Source organism: Martes martes, assembly GCF_963455335.1.
Source record: "Martes martes genome assembly, chromosome: 4".
NCBI lineage: Eukaryota > Metazoa > Chordata > Mammalia > Carnivora > Mustelidae > Martes > Martes martes.
Window position 1 is genome coordinate 34,131,523 of NC_137891.1, and position 13,892 is coordinate 34,145,414.

A 13,892-nucleotide genomic window follows, 5' to 3' on the forward strand; every position below is an offset into this window, starting at 1 on the left:
ATCACAAGTAGGGGGGAGGGGTGGAGAGAGAAAGAGTTTTCCTCCTGAGCAAGGAGCCTGATGTGGGACTTGATCCCAGGACCCCAGGATCATGACCTGAGCCAAAGGCAAACACTCAACCGACTGAACCACCCAGGCTTCCCAGAAGTTTGTAATTTTAATGAAGTCTAGCTTATCAATTGTTTCTTTCATGGATCATGCCTTTCGTATTGTATCTAAAAAGTCATCATCAAACCCAAGTTGTGTTTTATATTTAAGTGTACGATCCATTTTGAGTTAATTTTTTTGAAGGGTGTAAGGCTTGTGTAGACTCATTTTTTTTTTTTTGCATGTAAATGTCCAGTTGTTCCAGCATCATTTGTTGCTATATGAGAGTTTTCCAGTCTTTACTTTTACTCAACAAATTGCGATTAGCCACAGAGCACTGAGACGGAAGCACCACCTGTCTTTTCCACTTGAGTTATTAAAAGATTTACCAAAAATCTCTATGGTTTGTCTGAGTGGTTCCTTGTTTAGTTTTACCTCCTCTGATTTTTGAGACTGTATGCTAGTTTTTGTGTTTGAGAGTCCTGAATGAATGATACCTACATCTGAAAATGCTCAAGAAGTTGACCCAAGTCAGGCCCGTGAAGATAACAATTCCACTTTTGTTAATGTCAAGCCTGCTGCTGGAGAACGTGACTTGTGATCCAAACGGGCTTTCCTCTGCTCCTTGCCTCCTAACCCTCCTGAGTTTAGACCTTAGAACAGGCCACCTAAGGGAAAACAGCTTACACCCACTACCCTCCCAAACACACATGTTGAATACTTTACCCTCCCAAACACACATGTTGAATACTTTACCCTCCCAAAAACACATATCTTGAATACTTACTGATTTTAAAACCTAGCATGCTAAATGCGCCCTTCAGTTTGTTTTACTAAAAGGCCTTTATAACCAGGAAATGGCCTTGTTTCCTAGCTCAAAGCACTTTGAAATAGGAATATCAGTAAAATATAAAAAATAGATTTAAGGTTGTATTATTGTTGTGGGCCCTTGTTTTGTTTTTGTTTTTGTTTTTTAGGCTTTTATTTTATTTGCCAGAGACACAGAGAGCGAGCGAGCATAAGCACGGGGAGCATGGCAGACAGAGGGAGAAGCAGACTCCCCACTAAGCAGGGAGCCCCATTCGGGACTCCATCCTAAGACCCTGGAACCATAACCTGAGATGAAGGCAGACACTTAACTGACTGAGCCACCGGTGGGCCTGTGTTCTATATAGGAGACACATGATTTTAACTCTTCGGTATATCTCGAGTTCCATCCCTCGAGGACCTGGCCAGCAGCCGGAAGTACAAACAGTTGGTTTTAACACCGCCATCCCAGGGAAATGACAAGGAGGGACGGCAGCATGTGCCACCGCTCACAGGAGGAACACAATCCAGTATGGACACCGGCCTCTCATTCTGCAGACACTGTAAAACCAAAATACACAAACGAAATACCTACTGGGAGTCCCTGAGTTCAGGATCTACAGTGTGTATACAGTCTTGCCAAGATATAACTCACGTGTTCTCCTTGGCCGTGTTCTAGAGGTGAGCGGTACATCTGGTAGTGAGAGAGGGATCCCTCGGAAAGCTCCAGTAGTCCCTAGAACACAGCAGGGCCTCATCTTTGGCCAATGTATACAGCATTTTATCCCCTTGATTAAAAATAACAAATCTCTGGCTCAGGTATCAGGTGGGTAGGAACATTTATTTTTGCTCTTGGCAAACTCCTAAAGAAGCAAAGTTGACTCACCTGCGCCGGAGGGAAGGGACGAGGGCATTTTCTGAACGCAAGAGCTCAGCTTGTAACAGTCCAGGCAGCAGGCAGGGACAGACAAGAAACGTACGACCGTCACAGTTCTGCCGAAGTTTGGAACTACCCAGCCAGCTGGGAGCTGCTGATCAAAACGGGGTGGTCCCTGAGAACACCTCGCTGGGGCTACTAGAACAGCCAGTTATAAACGACCAACATCCCTCTTGCTCGCCCCGCTGGAGCTCCGGAGCCTGGGCCGACGGCACTGCTGGCAGGGGTGGGTGATTGCACTGGGCGGGGAGTGGGGGTCTCTAGAGAAGGACCGGGGTCTTCCTTCTGCCAAAAGCTGCCAACACCTTAGCCTTAGCCTCTCCCTGACCTTCAGCCCTCAGACTGCTGCCTTGACTTTTGAAGTTGGTGAGTATGAATTATCCGCTCCTGGGGACACTTAGATGGTGGTGGTCTGTTTGTGTTATGGGGGATGGGGAGGGTGGCTGGAAAGAATTTGCCATCGTGAGTTTTCTGAGGACTTCAGCCTTCCCTTGTGTTCCCCTATATCTCATCCTCAGGGATTGGTCCTCTGGCCTCCTGTGTCACCCAGGGCTGGGATCGAGTAAGCGGGTCTAAGATTTATTCATGGGGATAGGAGTAGAGTCTCGGGTAGGGACACAAGAGGTTCTCAAAACACCTGTGGGAGGGTGCCTGGGTGGCTCAGTGGGTTAAAGCCTCTGCCTTGGGCTCAGGTCATGGTCTCGGGATCCTGGGATAGAGCCCCGGATCTGGCTCTCTGCTCTGCTCGGCGGGGAGCCTGCTTCCTCCTCTCTGCCTGCCTTTCTGCCTACTTGTGATCTCTGTCTGTCAAATAAATAAATAAAATCTTTAAAAACAAAACAAAACAAAAAACACCTGTGGGATTGCCAACAGAAGATAAACTGGCTTCAGGGACAGAGAGAAGCACAGCATGGAGGAAGCAAAGGAAGTTTGAACTAGAGGAACTGGGGGCCTTCAGGGTCTCAGTGAGGTCTCCTGTCCCTCCCTGCCCTGCATGCTAGCGGCTCACAGCAGGGGGCCTTGACTGCCCGAAGACCACCCCCCCCACATGGGTTAGACCCACTGTGGCAGCATCAGCTAGATCCGGGCTCAGTAAATGTTCTTTTAAAAAAAAAATTAATTTGTAATTACACTACCTAATATATGAGCAGATTCTCTTTATAAAAACTTAAACATTAGGGACTAGGTTCAAGTCATGCATTTACATTTATGTGTCTGTATAACATACCCAGGGTCATTGCGTGTGGTGAGGGGTTGCTTGCCGGCACGGTATCATCACACGCTTAGACACATGTGTATGGAGCGAGAGAAAACACAGAACTGTTCTGTGGGGGAGGGTTTACATACACGGCATTACTCTGTAAATATAGTTTTGAGACTTGCTTTTTGCTGCCTAACAATGCCTTGGAATCCTTCCACGTCCGTGCATTTGGATTTCATTCCTCCTGAGAATTCTTTAGGTGTTCTTGCCTCTCCCACACGTGCGTTCATTCTCCTCCGGCTTGGTGGGTAGAGAGGACAGGATTTTATATTGTTTAGATACAAATATTTTATATTGTTTAGATCTCTCCCGAGTGTCCAGAGTGGCCAGACCTTGCCCTTCCCCTGGGGTCCGCGAGGCTGCCTGTGCCTGGTTTTGGATGTGTCATTCACCCCTGTCCTGGTCTTTGCTTCATCAAGAAAGCGCTGGAACCTCTCCGTGTCTGCACGGCAGGCCTGGAAAGCCATGGCTAAGGTCTGCGGACCCAGGGACAAAGAGGCAGTGATGACTGTCAGTCGAGGAAACACAGTCCCCTTGTTTTGTTTTCCTGTACTTTTTACTTGCCCGCAGCCTGCCAACCAGGTCAGCTCTAGAAACACAGCGTGCCATTCTCCTCCCTTGGAGCCCGCACGGAGAGTGGTGGCAGCAAGTGCCAGCAAGGGTTTTGCCAGTGGTCAACTTTGTTTACCGGCTCTGGAGGTTTCTGTTTTATGAAGGTTTGCATGGGGGCCTCTGGACTGGCCAATCGAAAGGATGAAAACTGCTTGGGAGCTTATACTTGTAAATTTTTTCAGATAAAGTTTAAAATCTCTGTATTCAGCCTTATATACTTTCTGATCGTGAAACTAATTAGATCCTAGAAGGGGCCCCCAAGAAAATAAACCCACAAACTTGCCAGTTTTACTGTAGTTAGTACCTTGGAAAATAAGATGGAGAAAAAAAACTAAGATTTTTTTTTTTCTTTGGGGGTTAGGAAAAACTTAATCTTTGCTGATTTGGAGGCCTCTTCTCTCAATATTTTTAAAATGTAATAATATGTACATTTATAAACCTATGTATTAAGCATCACGTTTAACAGACTCTTTGTACTTGAGTATGTCAAAACCCAGTATACATGCCAAATAAGTAGGAAATATTTGTAATAATGTAAATAGAGGTGAACTATGGCATGAGCTTGGAGAAAATGGCTAATTTGAAAACTTTCTTTAAGATGTTTCTGTTGGGGGGCACCTGGGTGGCTCAGTGGGTTAAAGCCTCTGCCTTCAGCTCAGAGTCCTGGGATCGAGACCCGCATCGGGCTCTCTGCTCAGCAGGGAGCCTGCTTCTGCCTGCCTCTCTGCCTACTTGTGAGCTCTCTCTTTCTCTCTCTCTCTCTCTGTGTCAAATAAATAGATAAAATTAAAAAAAAAAAAGTTCTATGTTTTTTAAAAAGAGATGTTTCTGTTGAAGCTTAACTAGATTTTCTTTCTCTCCCCTCTCGTTTTGTGGCGGATATCCTTAGAAGTCTTTTCTAGTTTTCTTTTTCCTTCTAGGGATGGAAAATAAAAGCCTTGGATTTGGCTAGTAAAATTCATTCATCCCAGCAGCACTTTTTTCATTTATTTTCATTTCTAACTAGAGTTTACCACTTTTCATCCTTCCTTCTTTTCCTCTTCCCTACTTTTTCCGGATGGCTCCCTTTGCTTCCCCTCCCCGAGCAGTGTCCACAACAGACTTTCTGAGGCCGCTCTCCACTACTGTTCAGCTCTGAGTGCCAAGGCCTTCAGAGAAGCTTGGGTTAGGCCTTTGATCCTTTCTTGTCTGCTCTCTCTGTTGATGCAAAGGAGTTAATGAAAGTTTGGTTCTTCCTCACATACAAATCACAGTGGCCACTGTTAAAAAACTTTCAGCGTCTGGAGTTTTCAGTCTTTGACTGGTGCTGGGAGCAGTGAGATATAAAAGACGATGCTTTCCATGCAGAAGAGTTATAGCAAGGTTTCTTGTGATTATTAAAAATTATATCTTTCCTTTCTTGAGAGTACCAGTGCCTGCCTTGGCAATATTAAAACTTTCCAGCAGTCAGAACTGGAAGAGCCCACCAGTGGCATATTTCTGAGAAATCAGGAAACACTAAAGTGGTGATTTTGATGATGGGTGGTAATTACAAGCTGTTTTTGGTCTAGTTTTTCGAGGAAAGTCTAGGAAAGATTCCTTCACTACCATAAATAGCCTAGCAGATGGATCCTAATAGATGTGCTGTCTTTTTAAAAGATGGTATTCCATAAAATTCTGTTGAGGATTTGTGGCTGATTTTCAAGGTGAAATGCTGCCTGATCATTTCTTCTCTCTGTGGAGTTGAGCGGCACATTGTTCATGCCAATGTTGTTATTGTAAATGTATGTATGTAATTTAGGTCCACTTTCCTGGTCAAAAAACGCTCTGTAATTCTTATAAAAATTAATGTCACCACTCCTGGAACAGTAGGCTCTTTTTGCGTCATAGACTCTGGGTTCGTGAAAAAGAGAAACTGCTATTTTCTTTTGAATTAGATGATAGTCTTGAAGTTGGCTATTAGAAATAGAATATTTTTTAAAATTTAGGCTTACTGATTACAAAGGCTATGTTCCTGGTTGAGGAATCACTTAGAATACAGGTAGGTATGGATGGACATTTTTATCTTAAATAAATTGCTAACAAATCAAATCCAGCAGGATATTAAATGATACACCATGATCCCTTGGGTTACTCAAAGAATGAAAGAATGGCATTATATTAGAAAATGTAATTTGCTACATTAGATCTGTAGATTGCAACATTGCTGGCCAATGACTGAGTAAGACGTTTCCTCCTCCCTCCCAGGCACACTGCATTTCCCAGCCTGCCCTGCAGGTAGTTGCGATTCTGTGCCTGGCTTCTGGTAAATGGAATGTAGCTGGGAATGATGTGTGCCACTTCCCACTCTGACCCATGACATTTCTCTGTGCAATCATTTACTCTCACTTCCTCCATCTGCTGGCTGGGTACAGAGAATCCTGCAGAGAGAATCTGCAGCTCTAAGGGTCCGCTGTGGATGGCTACATCAGAAGATGGAAGTGGTGACTCCTTGAAGAATCAGTTGGAACCTCAAGAACGTTTGCTCCTGTTCCTTCAGCTGCTAGGATTTGAGGACTGTTGGTTACAGCAGTTAGCCTACCTTGACTAATACAGCAAACAGGTATTCAGTAAAATTTAGCACCTACTGCTAATTTGAAAAAATTGTCAAAATAGGATTCATTATTTTGTTAAAAAAAATCTATCTTCTATCGAATACCAGTGTTCTTAATGATGAAATACTAGAGACATTCTCATTAAAATAAACAAGACCAGGATGTCTTCCGCTACCACTATTAGCAATGAGAGGTTCCCAATTTGAGCTAATAGGTGATAAATAAAATGACCATTATTTGAGATGAAAAGGTCATCTACATTGAAAATTCAGGAAAAATCAACTATAAAATTATTAGAGTGACTAGGAGACTTTAATAAAGTCATCCATTACAAAATATTTAAAATCCATGTTTTCTATATGATATTTTAAAAGCAACTTATGTTATCTGGAAATATGCCTAAAAGAATCATGAAACAGGAAGATACTATTTAAAATAACAGGAATAGGGGCACCTGGGTGGCTCAGTGGTTTAAAGCCTCTGCCTTCGGCTCAGGTCATGATCCCAGGGTCCTGGGATAGAGCCCCACATCGGGCTCTCTGCTCAGCAGGGAGCCTGCTTCCCTTCCTCTCTCTGCCTGCCTCTCTGCCTACTTATGATCTCTGTCTGACAAATAAATAAAATCTTTAAAGAAAAATAACAGGAATAAAAATGCTCTGTGAAATTAAAAATATGAGAGCCCAAATGAAAATTCAGTAGAAATTTAGAAGATAAGTTTCAGAAATTTTCTTAGAGAACCAAAATTCAAGGAGATGGACAAACAGAGAGGAAAGATGAGAAAATTGGAAGATCCACCTAGGATGTCCAGGATAGGATTAAAAGGGATTCCAGTAGAAAAGGAAGCAGAAGGGAGGAAATTCTCTCTCTTTCTCTCTCTCTCTCTCTCTCACACACACACACAAAGGACATTTCACTGCATTGAATGTCTAAATTAAAGCCCATATTTTATTCAGATTTGCTTAGTTTTTATCTACCGTACTTCTTTTCTAGGATAGCACGTTACATTTGGTCACCATGTCTCCCTAGGCATCTCTTGGCTGGGACAGTTTCTGACTTTACTTTTGGTGATCGTGATAGTTTTGAGTGCTGGTCAGGTATTTTGTAAAATGTCTGTTGGGATTTGTCTGCTTTTTTCACAACTAGACGGAGGTTATGGATTTGGGGGAGGAAGATCGCCGAGGTCAAGGGCCATTCTCATCAGGTCAGGGGAAGCGCACCTACTCTCCACGCGCCCTCTACTGATGCTGACTCTGCCACCTGCCTCAGGTAGGGTTTTGTCAAGTTTCTCTAGCGTGAAAGTTATTCTCCCCACCCCACCCCCCCATTCCTTACCGTGTTCTTTGGAAGGAAGCCGCTAACTATGGGTTGGCCAGACTTGAGTGAGGAGTTCTACTGCACCTCAAGGGTGAAGTATTTACATCAGTCAGTTCAGGAAATACGTCGGAGTGTAACTGCTGGATCGCATGGGAAGACCAAGTCCGGCTGCATTGAGAAACTGCCTGTTTTGAGAGTGTCTATACCGTCTTGCGCTCCCATTGGCCGTGGATGAAGAGTTCCTGTTGCTTAGCATCCTTACCAGAAATTGAATTGTCAGTTGTTTTTTGGCTTGTAACCATTCTGATAGGTGTAGTGGTGTCTCATTTTTCCTTTTGTGTTATTTTTAAGTTACATGAGTTTAACAAATCTGTGCCTCGTCACTGAGGAGTACCTCTGGCTCTTTTCCCCGTCAGATGTTAGTGCTGATTCTTATTCATACACTGTTTTTGCATGCTTGTTTCTGTTTGACTATATGACGAACATCATATTTGAAAAAGTATTTGTAGAGTACAGAGAAGGACATTTTCTTCCTCCAGACAAGATTTCCATTTGCTTCTGCCTATGACTAATCCAGAACTACCTTATTCTAATTCCAGAGTAAGAGATTTTTCCAGACCATGCAGATAATTTGAAGCAGGGTTACTGTCCCTACACTTCACACTTCCTTCTGGGGTACATCCTTTTGAGGTCACAACTCTAAGTGCAGTGTGGTGTGTGGACACTCTTTCCCTTGAACCCCAGCCCTTGGACGCTGGCAATAACCGTTCAACCACTCAGCCACCTTTTCCCAATCATTAAATACTCCCTGGGCTAAAGAAGCCCCAGTTGTCGGGGCTGGCAGGGTGAATTTCTTTCTTCTCCCAGGTTTTAGCCTGGCAATTCCTCACTATCCTATTTTTTTTTTAATGTTTTAATTTAGTACTGTTTTATTTCCCACTGCTTTACCCCATCCTTCAGGTCTCCCACTGGCTTTAAAAAGTATGATAAATGCGGCTATATCATGTATACTCTGGGAAAAACTGTAACAAATGAAAAATTAGAGTCCCAACTTCTCCTTTTCCAGTTTAAAGCTTTTGGCTAATTAGTCATAGAGCCACTGATCTGAAAAATTCTACCACTTCCTGGGTCAGGACCACTAAAAATAAACACAATACTCCACAATCTCTTACACAGAGAAAACTTTATTACTGGAAAGGTCATATAATTTGTATGCAAAGTTAAAAAATGTGGAAAAGTTAATATTTACATTTTCCATACAGTACATGATAATCTTTTTATGCTTAATAGAATGCTAAATAGAGGAAAAAACCAAAAGCATCAGGAAATGTTGTTCAAGGTAGAACACTTAATTGGAAATAAAATTAAGAAAATTCTTCAATATTTTAAAGTATGTTATATAAAGTACATTTTATCAGGACTACATTTTCCCCCCATTTGATTGACACTAATAGTGCTAACACATTTTTTTTAAGCACACTTTTAAATGTTTAGCAAAATCCCATTTCGGTACAGGAATGAATTCTACATAATGTCTGATGAAGATACTGTACAAGCTTTAGTATTCTAAATGTTAAAAAAAGTTAAAAGTACAAGCAACTAAAAAAAGTACAAGCAATTATAAATGGTCATAAAAATACAATCTTGAGTGGTCATAAAACTTTTTTTTTTAAAAGGAAATCAATTGCACTTGGCTTAATTTCTAAAAGAGTAATAACGTTTCATCTAATCCTTCAGGACATATCATTTAAAAATGTAGAAGGATCAGAGAGCAGCATAATACAATCAACACTGGACATTAAGCACCTCATTTTAGTGGCATAATAGATGTATGAAATTTCTAAAACAATAAGACTTTATAAAATTCACACAGGGAAGATGATAAGAATAAGTGGGTTTTTAAAGGTGAATTCCCATTATAAAACCTTCTGATGTGTCAAGTATTTTTCATACTATAAAAGTATTATTTTCCAATTTTCTTAGAAACTCAGTGTAAAAGCTACCAAAGTAGTGCTAAAATATCAGAATAACATGACAAAAATATTTGAATAGCTTTTCCAGGATTCCTAAAAAAAAAGTTCAAATACATAGAAACTTATTTTCAAATGTATAAAAAAAAGACACAAAGATAAGTTTTAAATACTTTAGCAAAGTAATATCTTGATTTTAGACCATAAAAGTGAAAGAGCATATAGTACATTATAAAATACTTTTAACAAGAGTAGAATCTTCATAAATAGAAAAGGAAGATTCCTCTCACTCCCTCCTCCCACACAACTTAAAAAAATATTATTAACCTGCACATTTCTGCTTCCTGGGTATACTGTCATCACGAACCTCTGTGCGAAATGAATCCTATTATACTTGGAATCTATCGTTTCCAGTGTAACAAGCAACGGTGTAGCTCTCAGTGCAAAAGAACGGGACAGTAATGTCGCTAAGATAGCACGCTGTCCCCGCCAGTGTAGTATGAACTCACTTCTCAGCGGGCAGGCAACCCTGCCCCTCACGTATCCGAGTGACTGCCAAGGCCCTGCTCTTTCCTGCCCCCGGAAGCCGAGTGAACGAGCAGGGGTGCAGAGCCTCTTGGGCTGCCCGGCTCCGAGGAACCTGGGGCCTGTGAGCTGCTGTTCTGCACTGGGCCAGGCTCAGGGACGTCACTTTTGGGAGAGAGCCTAGGTAAAAAGACGAAAGGTGACATATTACAGACCAAAGCACAGATGTGATGCCAAATGTCCTTACAGCTGCCATCCACTTTTCATGAGCTTTTTGCATAATTAACTAAAACTCTATATGTGTACCCTGACACCTCAAAGTACAAATACTTTATTTTCAAATACAGTTTTTGCTAACTTCAGAAATTGCATTAAGCACCACCCATGCGTGGGCTGAGCACACTGTAGCGTGGGGAATACAGTTAATAAGACAGAATTCCGGCCCTTGCTTTAGCAAATATTTTATTCATTTTCCACCAAGGATGAGACATTTTAATTCCAACACAATGATGAATCTGACCTCAGCTCTGCCTTTGAGGGTTTACAAATCTAGTGGAGGTTTTTTTTTTAATTAAATTTTTTGATTAACATATAATGTATTATTAGCCCCAGGGGTACAGGTCTGTGAATCGCCAGGTTTACACACTTCATAGCACTCAACATAGCACATACCCTCCCCAATGTCCATAACCCCACCACCCTCTCCCCACCCTCCTACCCCCAGCAACCCTCAATTTGTTCTGTGAGATTAAGAGTCTCTTATAGTTTGTCTCCCTCCCGATCCCATTTTAAAGGCACATATCTAATTAGAAACAGCAAAAGCTGTTATGGGAATACAAAGAAGGTGCATCTGATTTAGTTTGGGAGGAGGGAGGCGAGACAACCTTGAGACCTAAAAGTACTTAGCTGTCGGCATTCTGGTTAATTCGATGTTTACCTGCGTTTGGATCACCTATGACCATTTGGAAAAATTCATTAAAGATAATGTCAATATCCTTTCATGTTCAGAAAGTAAAAAACATAATCATCTTCATATAAAATGACAAATACCTTTTAGTACTATGATACAGTAGCAATTACAACTTAATAGCCTGTATCTCAAAAGGCTCCTAAACATTTACCAAATACACACGCAACACTTAACAACGGCCACAGAAACGAACATCACACTCCTACGTGAACAACATTCATGAAGACTCTTTTCCAAGCTAAGAACTGAACTACCAAATAGCATATTTACAGGCTGGGCCCAAACTTCTTATACCCAAACTTCCTTGGATTAAATGTATGGAGACACGTAATCTCCTAGCACATTTTCTTTCCAGATGTGCTATGCTTTAATAAAAAATGCATAATGCAATATTCAAAGCAGTCCCGATTTAACAGAACAAAATCTGAGCTCACCTTCCTTCACTCCGTGTACTTTCAGATACGCTGATCTTATCAGTCCCGTTGCCTGCCCGGCTCTTCCTGTCGGCCTGTTCCCCACAGAGTTTGGAGCTGGATGCCGCTGGGGAGGCCGGCTCCCCACAGTCGTGTTCTCTGGATCCGGGGGTGCTCGCTCCGTCTGCTCTCACCTCTCTCACTGATGTTTCTGGGGAGGTTGGTATTTCTGTCAAAGTTTCTTGTCCTAAGTAATCGTGGTTAGTGATTGCCACCGAGGAAGTGCCGTGATTGGCGGTAGCGCCTGTGCTGGTTCCCATGGACTTGGAAATGACCTTCAGTTTATGGGAACTGGGCTTGTAGTGCTTCTTTTTGTGTTTGACTTTCGAATTGTGCTTTAAGAAGAACTCACATGACTCCTGTAGAACTCTTCGACTTTCACTGATTGGACTGTAAGAGAAACCAAGGAGAGGGCTTACTTGGTAAATGTTAAGTGCTATCGAGAAGCCAAAAAGCCGGGGGGAAAAAAAAAAGAAAAAGAAGCCAAAAAGCATATCATATATCTTATACAAAAATCTTTAGTTGATCAGGTTAAAAGTTCTAAATGACTTACAGTTATGAAATCTGGGATTACAGATACTATGAGCTATAAGTAGATTGCCATGAAGTGAAATCTTTTTTGCATACACTGTTAGCTGCCTTTGTCAGCGTAAGTAGATCGGTAAGAAACTAGAGAGGCTAAACCAAAGGAGGAGGACAAGGAAACTCAAAGCAGCGTACAGGAGGGGGCAATCTGTTTATCGCATGTAAATACATCAAATATAAAAGTAAACCAGAAAAGAAAGGACATAATGGTTGTTGTTAAATTTAATTGTTTGCTTTCTAACATTAAAGTTAGCAAATTATACTGAACTGTGATGTATATAAATATGGAACAGATATGTAATAATTGCAAAAAAATTAAAGTCCAGTTAAATGCAATTCTTCAGTCAGGCTCTCTGCTCAGTGGGGAACCTGCGTCTCCCTTTGCCTCTCCCTCTGCTTGTGTGCTCTCTCCCTCTCTCTGTCAAATAAATAAAATCTTAAAAAAACAATGCAATTCTTCAGACTTCAAAAACTTAGAAAAGATCTATAGTTCTGAACTTTTACCACAAAAAAGTTTATTAATCAAACCAATGGGGAAAAGTTTGAAAACCTATACTACACTGTCGGCTGTATAGAGCATAAAATGTATATAATTAACCAAAATGAACTATTCACTTATAAATCTACTATATTGTTATGAAATACTACATAAGTTTAAAATTTTACCATCTTAAGGCAAATAAGTGACATTTCAAGCAGCACTATGTGTAATAAAACTTAAAGGTAGTAAACAATCATACAATATATTTGAATCATACTCTATAATTTTCCTTACATATATTTGATCCCATTTAATCTTTTATCACTGATAAAATAATTAAAATTTAAAATGCTGCACCCAAACTAATGAATACAGCGATAGCAGTAATAATATTAAATAAAGCTGTGTAAAGAAAATGCACACTTGACAAATCTTTCTTTCATATTTCAATAGAATAGTATAGGTCAAAGACTGTTTTAATGAATGCCAAACAGAATAAAGTATATTTCTCCAGGAAAAAGATTTCCAAATTTGACACAGCAGTTGACATAATGAAACTCTGGCACAATAATGACTTGGATAGTTCCTTGGTATTTGTTCTATTTAATTTAAAACAACATCGGATAATTCAGTAGCTTCTTACTCTCTCTTACGATTTCGTTTAAAAAACCCAGCCCATTCCGTGCATGTCTTTTTGCTTCCAACCCAGAAGACAGCAGAGATGCCAACAATTAATGTCATCAGATATTTTATCATAAATAAAGCCAATTCTGGTCGAGTTTCTGTTTTTGCCTACAAAAAAAATGAATAATAAAAATTTCAGTGATACATTTTAAGTGGAAAGAAGTCTATATAGTCAATGTAAAACTTGAACAGAAAGTATAAATCTTCAGTCTGTTGTATTATAAAATGTTTGACATAGCACAATATAATGAACAGTGCTGCTTTAAGTATATTCTTTACTAAAGTTCCGAATGAAGAACTTATCTGTGTATCAAAATATATAGCTAGGAAAGGAAAACACTTAAATATATTTAGGAAGAATATCCTAAATCTTGACTTGATTTCCCAGCATCTTTTCCTTATAAGTATAGCAGCCTCTTATAATTGCCAAAATATCTGGCTTTGTGTATTCATCTATTTGCCTTCTACTAAAATCTACCAAAAAATTACATTTAAATTCATTGGAACAACATAGTATTTTAGAGTCTTTATACATTGTTGTTTATGTTTTAAAAAATTTGGTTGGTCAGGGTGACATAAGTATCAATTCCATATAGTAAAATAAGTTCTGTTT

At 40.5% G+C, this 13,892-nt stretch overlaps 1 protein-coding gene across 2 annotated transcripts in view; it reads right to left on the minus strand.

Moving 5' to 3' along the window:
* Positions 1–8,756: 8,756 nt before the first annotated feature.
* The window catches only part of FZD6 (frizzled class receptor 6), a 40,041-nt gene continuing 34,905 nt past the window's right edge, over positions 8,757–13,892 (minus strand). For both annotated transcript variants that reach the window (XM_080802139.1, XM_080802138.1), the window contains exons 5-7: positions 13,239–13,387; positions 11,491–11,919; positions 8,757–10,266 (exon numbers count right to left, since the gene is read on the minus strand). In XM_080802139.1, the coding sequence (XP_080658265.1) occupies positions 10,098–10,266; positions 11,491–11,919; positions 13,239–13,387 (747 nt within the window). In that variant the 3' untranslated portion in view covers positions 8,757–10,097. The remainder of the gene's footprint in view (positions 10,267–11,490; positions 11,920–13,238; positions 13,388–13,892) is intronic.